This window comes from Brachyhypopomus gauderio, chromosome 7 (genome assembly GCF_052324685.1).
Source record: "Brachyhypopomus gauderio isolate BG-103 chromosome 7, BGAUD_0.2, whole genome shotgun sequence".
Classification (NCBI taxonomy): domain Eukaryota; kingdom Metazoa; phylum Chordata; class Actinopteri; order Gymnotiformes; family Hypopomidae; genus Brachyhypopomus; species Brachyhypopomus gauderio.
In genome coordinates, this window is record NC_135217.1 from 27677440 (window position 1) to 27698501 (window position 21062).

The window sequence follows — 21062 nt, forward strand, 5'->3', positions numbered from 1 at the left end:
ATTATCTGTTAACAAACCTTGTGTACTTGCTGATTATCTGTCTGCCCTTTTAGACCTTTTAGAACTGCCCTTTCAGTCGACTTTCTGTGAAAGTCTGTACTTTGCAGTTCGATTCTATATGTAGCTCACTAACATGGTGTGATTGTGGTGTAGGGTGCCCTACTGGAACTGCTGAGAGAAAATCCCTTATAATAATAGTAGGGGAACATACTAAAATGTAGTCCACTGGAGGACAGATATAATGAATTGGATTTTTTTTAGTTGATCAGAAATTGAATGGTTTTCTGTCAATTTAATCAAGATGCATTTAGAGTCACGTTAAACGGGGATGGATTCTCAGTTTGCCCACATTTTACTCAGCCTGGGCAGCATCCCAGAAAGTATAATTTTTTTAATTAATGTTGGCTCTAGATGCCAAAAGTGTAGTCTCCTCGATTCTTTTGAGGACACCATGCCTGTAATGTCATAGTGGTTCAAGCAATGCCAGAAGAATACTCTACATTTCTCCCTGTGCAGACCTGCTTCTGCATTTTCAAGCTTCTCTCTCTCCCTCTCTCTCTCTCTCTCTCTCTCTCTCTCTCTCTCTCTCTCTCTCTCTCTCTCTCTCTCTCTCTCTCTCTCTCCACTCTCTCTCTCTCTCTCTCTCTCTCTCTCTCTTTTGCCTGCCTGCTCTCTCAGAGAGAGTAAGCTGGGAGCTGCTTCCACCCACACGCCTCAGTTTGCGGCTTGACATCAGATTTACATTGAGAATGAAAAAACACACACAAATACACACAAAAACACACACACACATGCGTGTGCATGCACAAACCCCTTCACACACACACACACACTGCCTCCCACTCTTATCCTCTCAAACACATGCATGCACACTCTCACTCTTACTCTCTACAAGCACACGTCGCTGTGCAGGATTTCGTGCAAGACTATCAGAAGCTTTATCTTGCCCGAAACATTATTCACTGTGGTATTGCATTATGTCCTCTATGCCAGGGACATGGATATGCCATTGCATTTACAAGACGCAGAATTGGGCATTTGATTACTGTATTGACTGATATTAGACCTGCGTGGTGCCCCTTACTGCAGTACTCATAGACAATAAGGTTAGCGCAGTGCCACCCTGCCAGTACGGGGTCCCTGTCTCCATCCCTGCAGTGGAGTTGTGGCTGTAGGGCTGGTCTAGAAGACATGCGATTGTCACCCCGTTTGCCTTCACTCCTGCATTCTATTCTGTGTCTCCGTAAGTCAAACGTAAGGTACCAGGAAACGTTTCCATAGCAACTGAATAAAGAGCCTGGATTTGTATCAAAAGGGACTGAGTGAGAAATTGAAATAAATGGACCAATTCAGTTCATTTTACTGGTGCTGTTTTTGCCATAATTAATAGACATCTTAAATGGTGGCTTATGAGGTCTATAGTTTTATAGTTCTTTAAGAAGAGTTTTAAGGGCATTTTCTGTTCTGTCAGTCCTTCTGTTTAATGACTCATTTTAAACCTTTCAAGTGTGTAGTTGGTTGAATACAATCTAATTTTGTTGCTAATATCAAATAGGTTTAGAAATCGAAATGGACAGGTTATATGTGTGATAAAAAAAAAGTGTCTCTTGATCTTTCACATATTGTTCTTGTATTGTTATTGTGTATGTTTGTGAACAATTGAGTTGCATTAACTGACCTGGGTACAACCAATTCAGACGCAGATTCAGAGGTAATGGATGGATGCAGTTATGAGACAGGTAGACACACATCAGGAGTTACTTGTTAGGCACATATAGGACATCTGTCATGTCTTGACTCTTGTGTCATGTCTATCAGAATTATTTATGTGACCCATGGCTTACCCATCACTAATATGAGGCTTAAAGATGATTTCATTATATTTTACAGTGAAATAGATTCTCTGTCAACTCTATGAATTCTGTTGCACAGAAATGCTTCATATACATATTACAGATGTTCATCAACAACATGTCAACCCACAGAATCATTACTGTGTACAACAGAAACATGTTTTTCAGCCAACATCTGACATCTAGTTACACACACCTGGTGTACATCATATATACAGGTTTCACACACTGTCCATGTCTGAAGGGAGAACCGAGTGGCTCTTTGTAAGAAGACACCTAATATTTTGTCTGAAGTGGTGTTGCATCAAAGGGGCATGGCTTCCCACTTGCTCGTAAAGCCGCTCACTCCAGTATTTTCAAACTCTCAGCCATTGGAGTGGAATGTTAAGTACTTGATGCTACAGCCACAGGGACAATAAACTGGCAAGTACATATTAATCCTTTTCCAATGAGAAACCTGCAGTGTGCAGCATGAAGTCTGTTCGGTTCTTGTGGATCCACCCGCAATTGTCATATCACTGTGGTCTTGCATGACTAAGCACTGCTTCACTGGGTGGACCCTCTGGGGTTGTTGCTGTGTGAAAAGCCAAGTATTCCTTTATGCTTACACCTGGCATAGTTGTTGTGTTATCTGTTGTTTGATCTTGTCGGACAGTTTGTGAGTTTGGACACATTTCTTTCGACTTTGTCTCCTTGTGTGTGATGACAGTTCTTCTGTTAGCCTGGATGAAGCTATTCAGTGTGCGTATCCTGCATGTCCCCCTTCTGTTAGAGTCTCTGACCCTCTGTACCAGAGTACAAAGCTTAGAGCTTTGGCTGGCTGAACATACGCTCACAGACAGGTGGAAGAAGTTAAAGTACATACTTTAGTATAGTATAGTACATGCTTGTGGATGTACATAAAAAAGTAAAAGTACCTTTTAAAATTTAAAAACACATTTTTTGTGTTTTTTAATATTAAGATGATCACAATACATGACAATGTATGTGTATACTAGACCTGCACGCATTATTTACTAAATCATGTAAATCACATATTTTCAATTTAGTTTTTTATTGTGGAGCAAAATCTTGATAAGCAACCACAGCAACAATCAAGTCAATGCATGTGGATGTACAGAAATTAAAGGTTACATAAGTAATAAAAAAACCTGAATTAGCTATTTCCTGTTCAGTTGTGAAAAAGCCAGAACATGTCCAAAAACATAATTTTTAATAAATGCTGCTAAATATCTTGTAACTAATTGGATAAGTGAGATAACACTCAACAAGGCGTCTAAAGCATGAAATCACTTTGGCAGAAGAAACGTTCCTCTGCTCCCTGCGATGGTGTCCTTTCCTCTACCAACTCTGTTTCCAAACAGCTGGGAACTCTGTTGACTGTTATCTTTTACATATTGCTAAGGCCAAGGCGGTGACATTTACTCAGTTTAAAAGTTGTGTACCATCTTCCGAGTCTTAGACTTACATATAATCAACACTACAGTTGATCAGAATTAACTCCCAAATCAACTGATGGGAAACTGAAGTTGAAATTAAGGCCATATTCATTTAATGTGTCTTAACAGAGTAAATACTATACTAATGGTCAAATACCTCCGGTTGTGGATTTAAAAACATATAATTAGCAACCAGTGTGTATTTTTAGTAGTCTTTGTAGTAAAAAAATAGATGACCAGAACCTTACATGTCTCACGTGCTAATGAGGTGATGGCTATAAGAACCAGAACCTTACATGTCTCACATGCTAATGAGGTGATGGCTATAAGAACCAGAACCTTACATGTCTCACATGCTAATGAGGTGATGGCTATAAGAACCAGAACCTTACATGTCTCACGTGCTAATGAGGTGATGGCTATAAGAACCAGAACCTTACATGTCTCACGTGCTAATGAGGTGATGCCTATAAGAGCCAGAACCTTACATGTCTCACATGCTAATGAGGTGATGGCTATAAGAACCAGAACTTTACATGTCTCACGTGCCCCTGAGGTGATGCCTATAAGAACCAGAACCTTACATGTCTCACATGCTAATGAGGTGATGGCTATAAGAACCAGAACCTTACATGTCTCACATGCTAATGAGGTGATGGCTATAAGAACCAGAACCTTACATGTCTCACATGCTAATGAGGTGATGGCTATAAGAACCAGAACCTTACATGTCTCACATGCTAATGAGGTGATGGCTATAAGAACCAGAACTTTACATGTCTCACGTGCTCCTGAGGTGATGCCTATAAGAACCAGAACCTTACATGTCTCACATGCTAATGAGGTGATGGCTATAAGAACCAGAACCTTACATGTCTCACATGCTAATGAGGTGATGGCTATAAGAACCAGAACCTTACATGTCTCACATGCTCATGAGGTGCTGTGCATGTCACAGGTGACTTGTAGAAATGTGCAGGTATATATATATCTCCAAGGATCATACCCTACCGGTTCTGTTTTCACATCCATTTGGAACCTAGCACTTGGTGAGGTGCCTGAATAGAAATTCTTAATAACAAATAGAAATGTTGACATTGTATACCTTTAGTAAATACAGATATAGCAGAGTTTGGTTTTAAAGTGAAGTTTGTAAACAACACAGCTTTTTCATCTGAAATGCAATGAGTAGAAGCAAAAAGTATGAGGTGACAGAAATACTCAAATACAAATATTTAAAAAATGGACTTAAGTTCATTAATGAAGTACACATACATATTTACCTCCCACCTCTATCCATTCAACAGCTGACCCAAATACACTACCTTCCTGAGTGCTGCCTGACAACCTGCCAAGTTATTCATGTGGGCCAATCACCATTGCCTATGAATGGCCACTAATAGAGATTGTCCAGTGATTTGATCAGCAAATCAAATGCCTGAACAAAGCCATTATTCTAGCCATAAACCTTTAGAACAGTCCTCTCAGGTGGCAGTGAGCACACACACACACACACACACACACACACACACATACAGAGAGCTTCCAATACAGGCACACTGGGTCAGAAGTAGGCCTGTGTTGAAAAAAATCGATTTTCCGATTCAGGATCGATTCGCATATGATGATCTGATTATCGATTCGTACGTCCAAAGATCGATTTTTTAGTAATCTTTTACCCCCGCCTCGTCACTGAATTCACGCAGGCGTGCTCGGTCTAACTAACTGTAAAACAACATGGCGCCGGACAGTGCCGGTAACGACGATAGTCAAATCGGAAATCTAAAAGCAGAAGGACAGTTTATCCAGTGTCAGTGACTATTTACAGTTAGTCCATGTCACTGACAGTTTACCCAGTGTTTTTACAGTTTAAAAAAGCTTAAAATGTTCTTGTAACGTTGGGCGCAAGGCGATGGACGAGACAGAATCCTTTGCACTTTCCAAATCGTTACATTTATTACATTTACCGAAGCGCAGACAGCGCACATAAAACACGTTTACATAGAACATGTGACTCAAACAACGACGAGCACAGGACACCGCGCGAACACACAAACCCCCACGCGACGAGACACAGGTGAGACGGATTATCACAAGACGCACCCGCACCCACGGAGATACGCAGACGAGTAGACGCAGACGTTAACACACGCCCAACAGTGAGGGGTCGGGGACCGTAACATGACAGTTCTGTTCTTATATTCGCACTTTAAAGAAAAATACACGTTTACATTTTATACTTTCAGTTTATTAAGTGTGAGCACTTTTAAAATAAAAATGCATTTGGTAGCAACAGCTTTTGGGTGAATTCTTAATTATTTCAATCATAATAATAATGCACTGGTTAGTGTCCCAGTAGGAGTCCACTGTTGCAGATATAGACACCTCAAAGATGTCCTCTGTTTATTGTCCTGGATTACCTTTCTTGAAGGTAGATTTATGATGACCCTTTTCACCAGTCTTCCAGCCATCAGTAACTACCAACTACCAGTAACTATTTGCTGATTAATATCGATATAATACTAGTTTTAACATGTTGCTTCTGTACATAGTCAGGAAACAGCTCAAATACATTTTTAATAACACTAAACCCCGAATTGGATTGAATCGGATCGAATCGATTAAATCGAAATAAATCGATTCTTAATCTTCAGAATCGGAATCGGATCAATTCTTGGAATTTGAATCGATACCCAGCCCTAGTCAGAAGCACATTTCATCTGGTCATTAATGCAATGAGCCTGAGGACTGAACTTCTTGAAGGGGACTTTAACACCTCTGTTAAAGAGAGAAGTGGACAGAGTTCACAAAGTGAAAGTCTTGAACACTGTTTATTATTTATTTATTATTACAAAAGGACATCAGAAAGTCAATGCTGTATAATATTGAAGTATTTTCAGTTGAAAAATTGCAAAGAGGCCCAAGTATTCATATTTCATTAATAAGTTTAATGTATAATGAATGCAATGTTAGACTGATTATCAATGTGAAGAGCAGGTGTGAGCAACTAAAAAGGAAGCGATCACGCCAAGTCTCAGGGAAATAGGATGGTTTAATAGAAAGTGTGCAAACCAAAAACCCGTGCATGGTTCCAGATTAAGGAAATAATAACCAGCAGTCAACTGGTACAAAGACAAGACGTATATAGACGAACAAACGACCCTCAGGTGAGACGGATCACGGGTCCCGCCCACCTGAGGGACGAACATCACATGACCAAAAACAGGACCGCTGCCGCTGTAACCGGGGGCAACCGGTAGGGGGCCCCCCCACAACGTGACAGACCCCCCCACCAAAGCCGCACTCCCCTCCGGATGTACGGATCACACACACACACGCACACAGACGACACACAACACATAACGCGCACTGCCCTGCCTGTTAAACCCCCTTTACACAGGGGGGAGGAGACCCCTTCTCAGCCTGAGGAGACACCCTGCCACTAACACCCCAGGCAACCTCTGCCTACTTAAAGGGGTACAGGGGCTCCTACCTGCTCAGGGGTCCCTCCCAACAGGACAGGTCTGCCAATGGAGCAGTGCCTTCTGAGCCACATGCCGTGGCTCAGGAACCCCATAGCTCCCCCCCAAAAACATATTTAGGGGGGGCCCCTCCGGGGAACAACAAAACAAAAAACACAGACACAACATACAACATACACGCACCCAGGATGCCCTTGGCACGGGACCTCTAATGGGCCCCTCCCCACACAGTGAAGAGGGGTGCAAGAGAGGAATTACATAAAACAAAGCACGCTACACGCTAGGACAAAACGAACACGCAAAGACAGAACACAAACAAACGGACAGGACCCACCGATGCGCGCGCTCTGCGAAGCGCGACGCGCCCACTCCAGCTCTCTCTCTTTCACCGTTCTCCCAACGGGATCCAAAAGAGAGAGAGCTATACGCGAGCGGCTTGCGCGTCACGCCCACAGCGACGCGTCTCTCGGGCGCAGTCGCTCACCCCCGTCACGACGGGATATCGGGTGAGCGAGGCAAAAGGCACAGAGAGACCCTCGCGTCTAACGCAGTCTAGCGTGCGGCATGCACCGGTGGACCCGACTACATACACACACGAACACCACCAGCGAAACACACACACCACGGCACACTCACACACTCACGTCTGCGTCGTTATTAAAACAAAACACTACAACGTACATACACACACACACATACAGACGATAACGGACAACGGACGTGCGCAATGTGAGGCACCGGTAGTTTCGCTGGGCGAGAGCGGAGTCTACCGGTCCCCAGCTCTAGTCACCGTCGTGTGATTTACGGGTTTAAACACAAACAACATTTAAACACGGCGGGACGAGTGGGGACAGACTCAACACTCTCTCAGACAATACACGACAAACACACAGCACGTAGACAAACACTTACCACGAGACATGACCACGAACGAAGGAGAAAGCAAAGGAGACTGGCGGCTTCCGAAAGGTGGCTGGTTATTCTGTGACGGGCAGGTGTGAGCAACTAAAAAGAAAACGATCACGCCAAGTCTCAGGGAAATAGGATGGTTTAATAGAAAGTGTGCAAACCAAAAACCCGTGCATGGTTCCAGATTAAGGAAATAATAACCAGCAGTCAACTGGTACAAAGACAAGACGTATATAGACGAACAAACGACCCTCAGGTGAGACGGATCACGGGTCCCGCCCACCTGAGGGACGAACATCACATGACCAAAAACAGGCCCGCAGCCGCTGTAACCGGGGGCGACCGGTAGGGCCCCCCCCCCCCCCCCCCCCCCCCCCCCCCCACAACGTGACAATCAAAAATACGTTTTTCTGGTTTGTCATCGATAGATTTAATTAGATAAAACAGATCATACATAGTGGGTCATATTATATATATATATATATATACAGTATGTATAGTATATACACAGTATATATATACAATCATATAAAAGTATAAACGTAAATAATTTTAATTTTTCAATTATATTTTAAATTGTTTTGCTAGCATGTTTCTTCATTACCAATTATATGCAACTGAACATCCACTGAGGAAATATGAATCACAGTCTGTTTAAACTGATTAATTAGCTGTTGTTAACTCATTAACAACAGGTTACATTCCCTAAAGCACTAGCTAGCCAGTCTGTGTCCTAAGAGCCAGCTTCAGTAACCGAGGATCAGAACGCCAAGGCCCCAGCTTTCAGCTACTGTCCAATCCACAATGCACCGGACCCCTGGTACTGCCTTTCCCACAGGTGGTGGAGTGGACCCAAAATGAGCCATCAGGTGGTCCCTAAGGCCTGGCTCCAGGGTGAGGCCCTGGTAACCCTGATCCAGGCAAGGGTCACTGGGTCCTAGTATTTGTGACTTCACCTATGCTCACAAGCATTAGGTAGGAACCGAAATATTGAGATTTCGAATAGAGAGACCTTAGATAGGTTGAGGAGTTCGGTCATCTCAGACTCGGAGTAGTTCAACAGCTCCTCTATGTTGAGAGGAGCCAGTTGATTGTGGTTCGGGCATCTGGTTCAGATGCCACCTTGGTGCCTCTGTGGTGAGGCGTTCTGGGCATGTCCAGCTGTGAGGAGAACCCAGGGAGATAAAATGCCGGAGAGCTAAAATCTCTTGGCTGTCCTGGGAACGCCTTGGTATCCCCCCAGAAGAGCTGGGAGAGGTGGCAAGAGACAGGGAAACCTGGGCCTCCTTGCCCCCTGTCAGCCTGGACCTAGATAAGCAGATGTATGTATGATTGAATGAATGAATGAATGAATGAATGAACTTTATTGATCCCACAAGTTAGGGCTTACATGGCTTGTGTGCCTTGTTTTACATGAAAAATTAAGCTGCTATTGAACAAAGAAAATAAGCTATTAAAGTTTTCTCTGTGCCCAGGTTGGTGTCCTTTAGTTTGAAAGTGAAACCATCATCATCATCATCATCAAACTAATCCACTATTTATACTACAATTTCTTTTCACTTAAAAAGTAATGAGAAATTACATGTCTTGTATAAGTGAAGTGGAGCATAAAGTATAAATTGTTGCTGTCAAAAATAGTGGAGTGAAAGACACAAAAATTTGAAAGATTATAGATCCAAAATAGAAAGATTTCTGTATAAATTGAGGTTGTTCTTCAGTAGAGTAATGAAGCACATGTACTTCATGACACGACCATGACACTGCTGTACAGCTCCCAGAACAATCAGGGAAGCTTTTGGATTTTATTGGATTCGGTTGAGGTCTCAGTAATTAAAATCAATCTAGATGTTTAATTATAATGCCACTTGCAGAGTGCTATGTGAAATGCAAAGGTTTGTTTCACGTAGCTATGTCATTGCATAACATTTCTAGTCATTATGTAACCGCAGAGGACAAAACTGTCATAAATAATAGAATAATGTCCAGCTACCTAATTAGAAATGCTACATAATTAGAAAGTGTAGACCTGGATTCTGTATCCCAAGCTCAGTTTGTGTTGGCCATCCTCCATCCTCCATACTGATGTCAGTGCTGCTGCTGGTTGGATATTTTAGCTTCTCTTCCCACCCAGCAGTGATGCGGTCATGTATTCAAAATAGGACCAAAAGCATCACTGTGGTTTTCTTGCTGGGGTAGCTGTGTCCTAAAGGTTAGAGACATGGGCTTGGGTCAGGGGCGGTTCAAGCCCTCCAGCCACCAGTAACCATGGTTGAAGCTCCCTTAAGGCACCTAACCCTCCAACTCCCTCTGCTCTAGGTACATGCGTGTTCACTCTGAATGGGTGCAGAAAAGATTTTTCCTAAGGGGATCAATAAAAAGCTTCTTCTTCTACAGCCGTTGAACGTTCACAATGGCCAGTTTCATCAGGTGAACAACATGATGCTCAGGTTCTAGTTTGAGCAATAGCTCTACGTATCATCAGGGTAAGAACTACTTACTGAATACAAGGCCTTGCTTGACCAACATTAATACAGAAGCCATTTTAATCTGTTTTAAGGTTAAATTGTTTTTCTAAAAGCACATTCTCATTTTAAATGTATTGTAGGGTATATTATATCTTTCCCCAGCAGCCTTATGTAATGGGGCAATTCCTGAAAATATGGTAATGATTTTGATTTTGGTTTACACAATTTCTCCAGCAAACAGGGACGTTTCTGTCAAAGTGTGCTTTCTGAGGGTGTAAGTACCATATCAGGGTTTTCAATCAAATTCCCTCCGTGTCTATGCACAGGAACATTCCCATTGATACCTTCATATTGTTGTTCTCATTCTTCTTAATGCATGAAGTTGAATGTGTTTGAAGATTTGACAGACTCTTACACATGCACGAAGGGCCAATATTCAATTCTGTTGCCGATATCTGAAATATATGTTCTTATGCGCTGTCCTATCAGACATCTCCTTGCCTTCATTACATTTTGTTTAGCTTCATATTAACATAAAGTCTGCAGACACTGATAAGTCTTGTTTTTCTAATGAGTGTTTCTCCTTAAGTATTTCAAAACTGGGCAGTATTTCATCTTTTGTTACATAGAGCTGTTTCTCCTTTAGTATCCAGTTTATTCAGTGAAAAGTCTGAGTCACATGCCGAGAATTGAAGAGTTATTATATTTCTCTAGATTCTATTCTTTCATAATAGTTTCCCATACTTCAAGAGTCTATTTAGCCCACGAGTTATAAATAGTATATATGCAACTTTGTAGGGACTGTATTACATTTATTTGATATTAGAATTGTGTTAATTTAGTAATAGAGAACTGACAATCATACTTTTATTACTTCAAGGGACAATGACAAATGATAATCACATTAGTCTGCAAATCGGTCTCATCATCTAACATAACTACTGGAGTTAACTAATTTCCGTTTTTTTTCCAGGCACTATGGTGACAAGGTTTTGTGTTATTGGTATTATCCTCATTTAAAAACCAAGCACCATTGCTGTGTGTGACAAACTTGTACCAGATCACAGCCAGCCAGATCTATGACAGTGTCGATACTGTCCTGAGAATGATCCGACATCCAGATAATGTTTGACCGTCAGGGAGTGTGTGGTCAGCAACGGACTATTAAAGAAAATGACAGAAGGTGCCTTGCCATCAGACGGGGTAGAGTGTAACAGTATGCTAATACTCCCAGGCTCATCTCATGTGTAGTCACACTTCAAAATGTGATTTAAACCCAAACATGGCAATTCACAGTAACATCACATACATTTGAGCAGTTGAAAGCACCACAAAAGTTATTATTAGAAAAAAAAACAAAAACAGTGAAGGTGTGGCGTTCACTCGCTCGAAACTTGCCGTCACCACCGTCCTTTGTAATGTTCTGAGTTGAGTTGAATTCCTGTGGCAGCAGGTGAAGGATAAAGTACAAAACGGATGTGATGGCTGACACTGCAGAGGGCTGATGACACCCCGGTGTAAGCTAGGAGGTGAGGGATGGCGACTTAGCCAGCAGAGACGTAGCAGGGAATTAGCGGGGAACCGTGGTAGAGATCTTGCGGTGGTCTGCACTGAAGCAGACAACTCCGGGGAGATTTAAAATAGAGCGCTTGGAAGATGTGGAAGGATTAGCCATCCCGAAGCCAGAGTCTGACAAAGTAAAGAATGCTAAACTTCTAAGACGCGAAACATGTCTTAGCTGATAGACCACTTGTATGAAATTGTATGAATGCACCATCTCTTTAAATAGAGCGACTCTAAATTGGGACATCATGGAGGAGTGAAGACAGTGAGTTGCGTGAAGAGATTTGCTCACTGATTTAATTCATTTTGTGTATCCTGTACAAGCACTAACTGGTTGGTTACATACAAATCTAGTAAAATCTACTTAGCTGCTCATACATGCTGATTTCAACATTTGTTTTGTTAGACTGCATGACTGTACTCACCATGTACTTTATTAAAATCACCATGGAGGTTCTGTTACAGGCTGTAGCCCATGTGTTACCATGGAGGTACTGTTAAAGGCTGTAGCCCACGTGTTGCCATGGAGGTTCTGTTACAGGCTGTAGCCCATGTGTTACCATGGAGGTACTGTTACAGGCTGTAGCCCATGTGTTGCCATGGAGGTACTGTTAAAGGCTGTAGCCCACGTGTTGCCATGGAGGTTCTGTTACAGGCTGTAGCTCATGTGTTACCATGGAGGTACTGTTACAGGCTGTAGCCCATGTGTTGCCATGGAGGTACTGTTACAGGCTGTAGCCCATGTGTTGCCATGGAGGTACTGTTACAGGCTGTAGCCCATGTGTTGCCAAGGAGGTACTGTTAAAGGCTGTAGCCCATGTGTTGCCATGGAGGTACTGTTACAGGCTGTAGCCCATGTGTTACCATGGAGGTACTGTTACAGGCTGTAGCCCATGTGTTACCATGGAGGTACTGTTACAGGCTGTAGCCCATGTGTTGCCATGGAGGTACTGTTACAGGCTGTAGCCCATGTGTTGCCATGGAGGTACTGTTACAGGCTGTAGCCCATGTGTTGCCATGGAGGTACTGTTACAGGCTGTAGCCCATGTGTTACCATGGAGGTACTGTTAAAGGCTGTAGCCCATGTGTTGCCATGGAAGTACTGTTACAAGCTGTAGCCCATGTGTTGCCATGGAGGTACTGTTAAAGGCTGTAGCCCATGTGTTAACATGGAGGTACTGTTAAAGGCTGTAGCCCATGTGTTGCCATGGAGGTACTGTTAAAGGCTGTAGCCCATGTGTTGCCATGGAGGTTCTGTTAAAGGCTGTAGCCCATGTGTTACCATGGAGGTTCTGTTACAGGCTGTAGCCCATGTGTTGCCATGGAGGTACTGTTAAAGGCTGTAGCCCATGTGTTGCCATGGAGGTACTGTTACAAGCTGTAGCCCATGTGTTGCCATGGAGGTACTGTTACAGGCTGTAGCCCATGTGTTGCCATGGAGGTACTGTTACAGGCTGTAGCCCACGTGTTGCTATGCACAGTTTGTGTTAACTACCTTCTACCTCTTAGTTTCTGACCCCAGCACTGCTGTAGACTGGATATTTTTGGACGGTGGACCGCTCTCAACCCAGCAGTGACAATGACACATGAAAAACCCCAGCAGCTCTGCTATGCCTGATAACCTTGCTCAACACCCACAATCATGCCATTGCCATGGCAGCGATAACACTATCAAGGATGCGGGTCCACAATCTAGACATACTGTATGCAGCCAACAGGGGTCAGAAGAGTCTCTATTCAGTTTATTCACTGTTTTCCACTGATGAAGAGAACGACTGTCTAACTGTGCACGAAAACAGATGGCCTACAGTGTATAATTGTACATATAAATTACACCAGTGAAGCAGGTGTAGCTGATAAAGTGGTGGGTGAATATATAACACTAATGCTGTGAAATAGAAGAGGTCTGATTCTCAGGTGTGCTGTCACGTTTGAAATGAAGAATAGATAAAAGGGCATGCCACTCACAAAGAGAGTGGAAACATCTTGAGAGGCCTGGAAGAGAATAGAGGTGCAAAGGGAGAAGAAAGGACAAGCTCACATCAAAATGCCGAAGAGGGGAAGAGAAAGAGAGGCAGAGAACAGGCTGAGAGGAGAGATGTATAAATGCACTATTTGAATTATGTAAAGGAGGTGCGTGGGTGAAAGCGAACAAACTGTGTGTGCGTGAGAGAGAGGCAGAGGGTGGCAGAGTCAGAGAGAGATGGAGAGAGAGAGAGAGAGAGAGAGAGAGAGCAGGGTGAGGAGGAGAGAGAGACAGAGAGAGAGAGAGAGAGCAGGGTGAGGAGGAGAGAGAGACAAAGAGAGAGCAGGGTGAGAAGGAAAGAGACAGAAATACAGAGGGGAAGAAAAAAACAGGGAGGCGGAGAGAGCGATAGCGAGAGAGACGGGCGGTGTTGGCGGGCCGATTTATGTAAGGGTGTGCCAATGGAAGAGAATGGATATGGAAAAGCACAACGCCGGCGGGTCGATTCTCTCCACTCTCGCTCTCAAGCCTGCTGGACGAGGCTGACTGCTGGAGTTCACCCAGCACCCCCCTGACACCACCCCACCCCTCCGCACGCACACACACACACACACACACACACACACACACACACACACACACACACACACACACACACACACACACACACACACACACAGCCCTCCCATGACGCCTCTGCTCCCATTCCACTGCCCATTCATTTGTCTCTGCTCGGAAGCGAGCGGTTTTAACGGTCCCGAGCCACGAGCAGACCTCCACGTCCACATCCTTCACGTGTGTGGCACGCGGCTCCCCTCTTGAGCGGACCGCCCGTCCCCAGGAGGCCACGAGATCAAGGATGGTAGTCGATAAAATGCTTTAATCTCGTGACCGAGGCTCTGTTTCCCGTCAGAACTCTGGGCACCGGCGTACGCTGCTTTTCTTACATTCTCTATCATGCACACTGCCCATGTAGGGAAAATAACATGATTAAACACTTGTTTTGCACTGGTGCCATTAGAGTAATGGAGCTAACAAGTAAAGGAAATGAACAGATCCTAATGGTAGCAAACATGAACAATGTCGGTGTAACAAGGAAGCTCACATTGGTATGTGAGCTGGAAAAATGGCTTTTACTGTTACAGTGGCCGGAGAGCCAGCAAACCACATTTCTGTTCTTATGTGATGGGCTCGCTGCTAATATGTGACAGAGTTTTGTTTACCTTTTTATATTGCTGCTCTCAAAACAGATATCATTTGATATCTATCATGTTTTGACAGAACGCCGATCTGGTCAACTCTCTCTGTGTCTCCATTTGCTCCCTGTGTCTCAGACCACGCTCGGGTCCGGCGGAAGAGTATAGCCACTGGGAGGCAGCCAAGCATGGAGACGCCTCCCATCGCCCCCCCTCAACCCTTCCGACAGTCTGTGAGTACTCCTCCCTCGCATCCCTGCTGGCTCCTGCCGTCTCACTCTGTCTCTCCGCCTCCAGCACACCTGCCAAGAGTAAAGCCCCAGCATTGCTGCTGCACCACACCTCCCATCTACTTAGCCCCCACCTTCTCCACCCCACCTTCTCCACCCCACCTTCTCCACCCCACCTACTTCACCCCTCCCACCTTCTCCACCCCACCTTCTCCCCCACCTTCTCCACCCCTCCCACCTTCTCCACCCCACCATCTCTCCCACCTTCTCCACCCCACCATCTCTCCCACCTTCTCCACCCCACCATCTCTCCCACCTTCTCCACCCCACCATCTCTCCCACCTTCTCCACCCCACCTTCTCCACACCACCTACTTCACCCCTCCCACCTTCTCCACCCCACCTTCTCCCCCACCTTCTCCACCCCTCCCACCTTCTCCACCCCACCATCTCTCCCACCTTCTCCACCCCACCATCTCTCCCACCTTCTCCACCCCACCATCTCTCCCACCTTCTCCACCCCACCATCTCTCCCACCTTCTCCACCCCACCATCTCCACACCACCTACTTCACCCCTCCCACCTTCTCCACCCCACCTTCTCTCCCACCTTCTCCACCCCTCCCACCTTCTCCACCCCACCTTCTCTCCCACCTTCTCCACCCCTCCCACCTTCTCCACCCCACCTACTTCACCCCTCCCACCTTCTCCACCCCACCTTCTCCCCCACCTTCTCCACCCCTTCCACCTTCTCCACCCCACCTTCTCCCCCACCTACTTCACCCCTCCCACCTTCTCCACCCCTTCGTTGAGGCACGTGATCCTGTGGTGGGGAGGATCCACGTGGTGCCGTACACGTGGGCTGAACGCTGCGTGTGCCAGCGTGAGAGAAACGCCTGCGCTTGGCTCAGAGGTGTCAGACAATCACTGTTAGTCACTGGGGGAGCTAGCACGCTTGGCTCCACAGCCAAACCTTAGTCAGTGTTTCAAATGTGCAAGGCTGTTTAATCTCACTGGCTGGACTATGACGTATCAGTTTAGTCTGTGGGCATTACCTTGCACTGCTAGTACAACTTTTTCCTAAATCATATCTCAAGAATGATTACCACAGTCTGGTTGTTTCCTTATGAATATGTGAATACATCTTCTGAATGAATGGCAAATATAGACTTTAACAGCTTAACAGCACACATATTCAAACACGAACCACTCTGTGACAGGAAGGCTGAATTCCTTTTGTCTTCTTCGCTTCAAGTGAAGAAACTCAAACACAAGGGTTTCAAACAGGATTTCTCTAAAATGCTGACTTTCTTACATTTCGCAGACACTCTTATCCAAAGCGAATTTCAGTCGAGCTACAGAACTAAGTGAATGTAGCGTTAGAATTCATGCCCAGGGCCTCTTAGTGGCATAGACTGGTGCACTTTTCCAGGTGGGGTTTAAACCACAGTCCCCCACAGGCGAAGCAGCCATGTTTCTACACTACACCAGCCATTTTTTTCCTAAACATGAGAGGACATAGTGTCTACATGTTCTCCTCTCTCGTCCCCTCTTAAATGTCCACAGAGCTTTACACTACAGGATAGAATATAGTGCAGCTTAGCTTTCTTATTGAGTCTTCACTCAATACATACAATTGTTGGGTTTTAACATTATGTAAAATTCTACGGGCAGTGAAACGGTATTAAACAAAGACAGATAATCAGTGTCATTCCTGAGGACAATGAATCTATAGTTGCCTCCAATTCCCACTCCACTGCATGAGATGGGAGTGCCTGTTTGAAAGTGATGGGGTTCACCAAGTCTACATGAAATAACTATGGCTAAGCATAGCTGAATGCTGAAAGCATTCGTCTGGAATCTGGTCGCAGCATCTAAAACTGAGATTTTGAAAAACTTTTCCAAGTCGAAGTGGCTGTGAGAAGTGAGGAGGAGCTTGATTTTTCCAAATTGGAACCAGACCAAAGAGATGCTGAGATCTGACATCTCATACTGTTTGATGTTGAGAACAGTTATTTCTGTAGCTGCCGGTCTACTGGATGAGAATATTTGCAGAACAATACTCCCCACTATTGGTTATCCAGGGATAGTGCAGGGCCGTCTGAGTGTTATGTCATACACTGTATCGTACAGTAGCACACGTTCATATTTATATTTAGTTTCTTGCATTCTGAATGTATTTTTTATGTAACATGTTTTGATTTTTATTGCCACGTTTAATGTTTAATTTCTCTAAATATAAAATTGTCCCTTTTCAAATGTCAAATCGTACGTGATATTTAAAAACGAGAAGCCGTAAATACATTTAGATCATTTTTTTCTGAATGCATTTTTTGATTGTAAGCACATTCCTATTTTCCGGCTTGTTTTGCACTCCACCCCCTCCCTCCCCCCCACAGTCTTGTGGAGACGCCTTAAGGGCAGCTGTTTGTTACCTTCCAGAGTTTCCTGGGCAGACGCCTGAAGGGCTCTATAAAGCGAGCGAAGAGCCAGCCCAAGCTGGACCGCACCAGCAGCTTCCGCCAAATGATCCTCCCGCGTTTCCGCAGCGCTGACCAGGACAGGTAGGCGTCAGCCTGTCAGCCGCCAGCCGCCTGGCTAGTCTTCTTCGTGGGGGAGGACGGGGGGGGGGGGGGGGGGGGGGGGGGGGGGGGCTCACTTCTATTCAAAACTTTATTTTTTCATTCTTTTCTGTTCTTGTCTTAAGCATGTCCGAGCTGTCCTTAGTGCAGCTGTCATAAACCAACCACTGTATCCTACTGGGCTATCAGGACAGTGTTTGTTTTACAGGGTTAGTTTCAACACAAGCCTGAATGCAATGACACGAAGGCAGTGTCGCCTGTAACCTGAAATCACAGTCACCTTGTATGGGAGTGAATGCATGTCGCAGATGGCCGGGGTGAATTTGATTTGATGCGACTCAATCTGGAAAGTCATTACAGGGTCTCAGCAGTCAAACACACCCCTCTTGTGTATTCCTTGGCCAGGTGCAGTATCCTTCTGTCATGACTTATTCATTCTTTCACTTCACCCTTGGCTGATCTGAGCACTTTTGTAAAAAGCAGGTCAAGGATTTTTCAAAACTTCAAATTAGAGAAACAAAAAAAATTTCCATTCTATCAAACACATGAAATCGCAGTAGATACTGAGATTTACAAATATATTGAAATCATTTCAGAAATATTCCTGGATTTTGAATGTGCTGGATTGCGATGTTCTCTTCAAGGGTTTCGGAGTGAAGCGCATCTCGCTGCTCACGTTGCCGTATGCACAGGTGTTTGCTGTCTCCTGGAGCTGCAGACACTGAGCAGTCCTCTCACTTCGGCTTTTGTAAATCCTACTTATTTTCCTGGGCCAAGCTCTTCTCACTCTTAGCCACAAATAAACTGGTAAAAACTTCCTCCTGCAGATGGAACGGTTGTTATGGTCAAATATATTATAACCAGGTCCTTTTAATATTCCATTAAATTAGCTAGTTTCATGGATTTGTTGGCCATACTCACTCCTAACCTGTTTATTCGTTCAGTTTGATATCAGTTATCTTCCTCTATATGTACTATGAACATTAGCTGTGTTAATGTTAACACATCAAGCTGTAATATTTCCAGGTTCTTACAGTGACCCAGAATTCACTGAGCAAGATTACACTGCATATTGCCTCCTATTGCTGTAAAAGCTCTTATTACTCTAACCGCGGTAGTGATTCAGCCAAACGCAGCTCACCCTCAGTCAGAAACAGCTCGCTGGAATGCTGTTACCTGCAATCCACAGCAGCAGGGTGATAATGCATCACAGCCTTATCTCCCCGTCCCATTTTCCCTGAACCGTGCTTAGCTGTGCGAAGAAGGGAATCTTGTGTGGTGGCTTTTCTGTTCTTCTGTCCATCACTGGCAGCCTCGGTCAACGGATACTTGCTCGTCATGTCTCTATATTGCTGACTTTCTCTCCTCTGGGATCCCATAGCTTACATAACTCACTGATTTCCTCTGAGAGGTGTCTCTGTCTTTCCCCTCTCACTTTGTCCCTGTCTTTCAGTCTCTTTCCTTTCCTCCCACCTCCCTTCCTTCACTTCTTTCGTTCTGAGTCATTCCTTTGCACCTATTTTTATACCTCTCTCTCTCTCTCTCTCTCTCTCTCTCTCTTCACTATACATTTAACACCCTGATGCACATTTTTATTGCGGAATGTATACTGTAACAGTGATGCTAACAGGATAGGAGAGATACAGCTACAACCCCGGTAGGAATCAACATAGATTCAAAACTCTCCTCTTTTATTCATGTTTAATCTATCCATCATCTGTGTAAGCTCATCATTCTTCTCATCTGTCAAGTCTTTGTAGTTGTGTTAAAGGAGAGTCTATGTGTTTGTGTGTGTGTGAGTCTGGGATGTTGTGATAGGTATTTGTAAGTGTGCTTGTATTTGAGTCACAGTATTTTACAGATGGTTTTCACATGCATCTGCAATGTTTTTAACTGTGTCATTATTAGGGTTTTGAATTTTATTTGCAAGCCATTTAATTCTAGTTTGATCCTTTGAACCAAAAATGTCCAGTTACCTGTGACAGGGATGCAGTGTATGTCCCTGGGTAGATATTTAAAGAGGTTTGGATCTGGCAGTATCAAACAACACATTTATTTTGACCAAATTGTGTAGCTTTGCCACTTGTCACACCTGAATGGAGATGCTGTGCTTCTGGGACTCCTCCCGCCATGTTACTCCTCATCTTCTCACAGGACACGACTGATGCAGAGCTTCAAAGAGTCCCATTCCCATGAATCCTTGCTGTCTCCCAGCAGCGCGGCCGAGGCGTTGGACCTCACGCTGGACGAAGACGCCATCATCAAGCCAGTTCACTCCAGCATCCTAGGACAGGAGTACTGCTTTGAGGTAAAGCTGGATCTAACCATCAGTGTTCCAACTTGGAGACAAACTGACTTTTTTACCATTTTATTTGGTGTTATTTGGAAAATGATCCAAACATGGAGCATTAAATGTAGCCCAGGTCCCCGAAATCTCTTTCATAATTCCATATAGTGCTTCGCAATACTAACCAACGGATAACGTCTAGTGTTGCAAAAAATGTGTGAATGCCTGTTGTTCATTGTTTTTATACTGTGTGGTGTACCTGGCTGAGTTGTCCCTCCGTCTGGTCTCATGTCACAGGTGACGACTGCTTCAGGAACCAAGTGCTTCGCCTGTCGGTCGGCTGCAGAAAGAGACAAATGGATTGAAAATCTTCAGAGAGCTGTCAAGCCCAACAAAGTGAGGCTAAGGAACAACAGTAACAGAGGATCTAGGGTTTATATTTTTGGTCTCACCTCCCATGACTACATCACTCTACATCAGTATCAGGATTTCTTTATTTTTCCGCCTGTACAGCTGCTCCCCCTCTGGTGGCTTTATCACTGTAGACAGGACATGAAACAACTGCCAGTTATGAAACATCACTGAAGATACTTTGGGTAATTTTAAGTTCTTGGCTGTCATTTGAATTCTGATGTCCCGAGGACATGAGACGAGCTCCTGAAACCTGCCAGCACACTAAGGATTCATCTTAGCAGCTGCATTTCCATAAGAGGATCAGGGCCCACAGCAAGGATACTCATTAGCTTTGTGTGCATGTTGAATAATTTACTTTATTCCTGGAAGCTTCAGGGTCAGAGAGGGAGTGAGCAATGGTGATTTGCCTTGTTGATTGCTTGGTAGAATACCAGGGGAGCACTCTGGACAAGGCTGCTTCTGAAAGTACTGGTATATTTAGCCCATCTAAATATGGCAGTAAGCACAGGGCAGAGCGAGCCAATGACATTTTGATCTATTAAATGACTCACCCTTCACTAAAACATCACTCTCTGCAAACAACCCTGCTCTCTACCCTCACAACAGAATGCCCAGTGTGAAATTAACCCTTACCATGTACATCTGAGAGCAGTAGGTTTGCTTTTAAAGTGGACTCTG

At 44.4% G+C, this 21062-nt stretch overlaps 1 protein-coding gene and 1 long non-coding RNA gene across 13 annotated transcripts in view; one reads left to right on the forward strand and one right to left on the reverse strand.

Annotated features, from left to right (window-relative positions):
* Positions 1-21062, forward strand: part of syngap1b (synaptic Ras GTPase activating protein 1b) — a 96163-nt gene that overhangs the window by 49102 nt on the left and 25999 nt on the right. For 10 of the 12 annotated variants that reach the window (XM_077012950.1, XM_077012953.1, XM_077012951.1 and 7 more), the window contains 4 exons: positions 15012-15106; positions 17544-17665; positions 19838-19991; positions 20268-20366. In XM_077012950.1, the coding sequence (XP_076869065.1) occupies positions 15012-15106; positions 17544-17665; positions 19838-19991; positions 20268-20366 (470 nt within the window). The remainder of the gene's footprint in view (positions 1-15011; positions 15107-17543; positions 17666-19837; positions 19992-20267; positions 20367-21062) is intronic. The other 2 variants (XM_077012955.1, XM_077012956.1) reach the window with 2 other exon arrangements.
* On the reverse strand, positions 17804-20792 carry LOC143519487 (uncharacterized). Its single transcript, XR_013132441.1, has 5 exons — positions 20740-20792; positions 20423-20509; positions 20230-20310; positions 19776-19967; positions 17804-18504 (listed from the first exon to the last, which is right to left on the reverse strand). It is a non-coding gene; the product is annotated as an uncharacterized LOC143519487 (long non-coding RNA).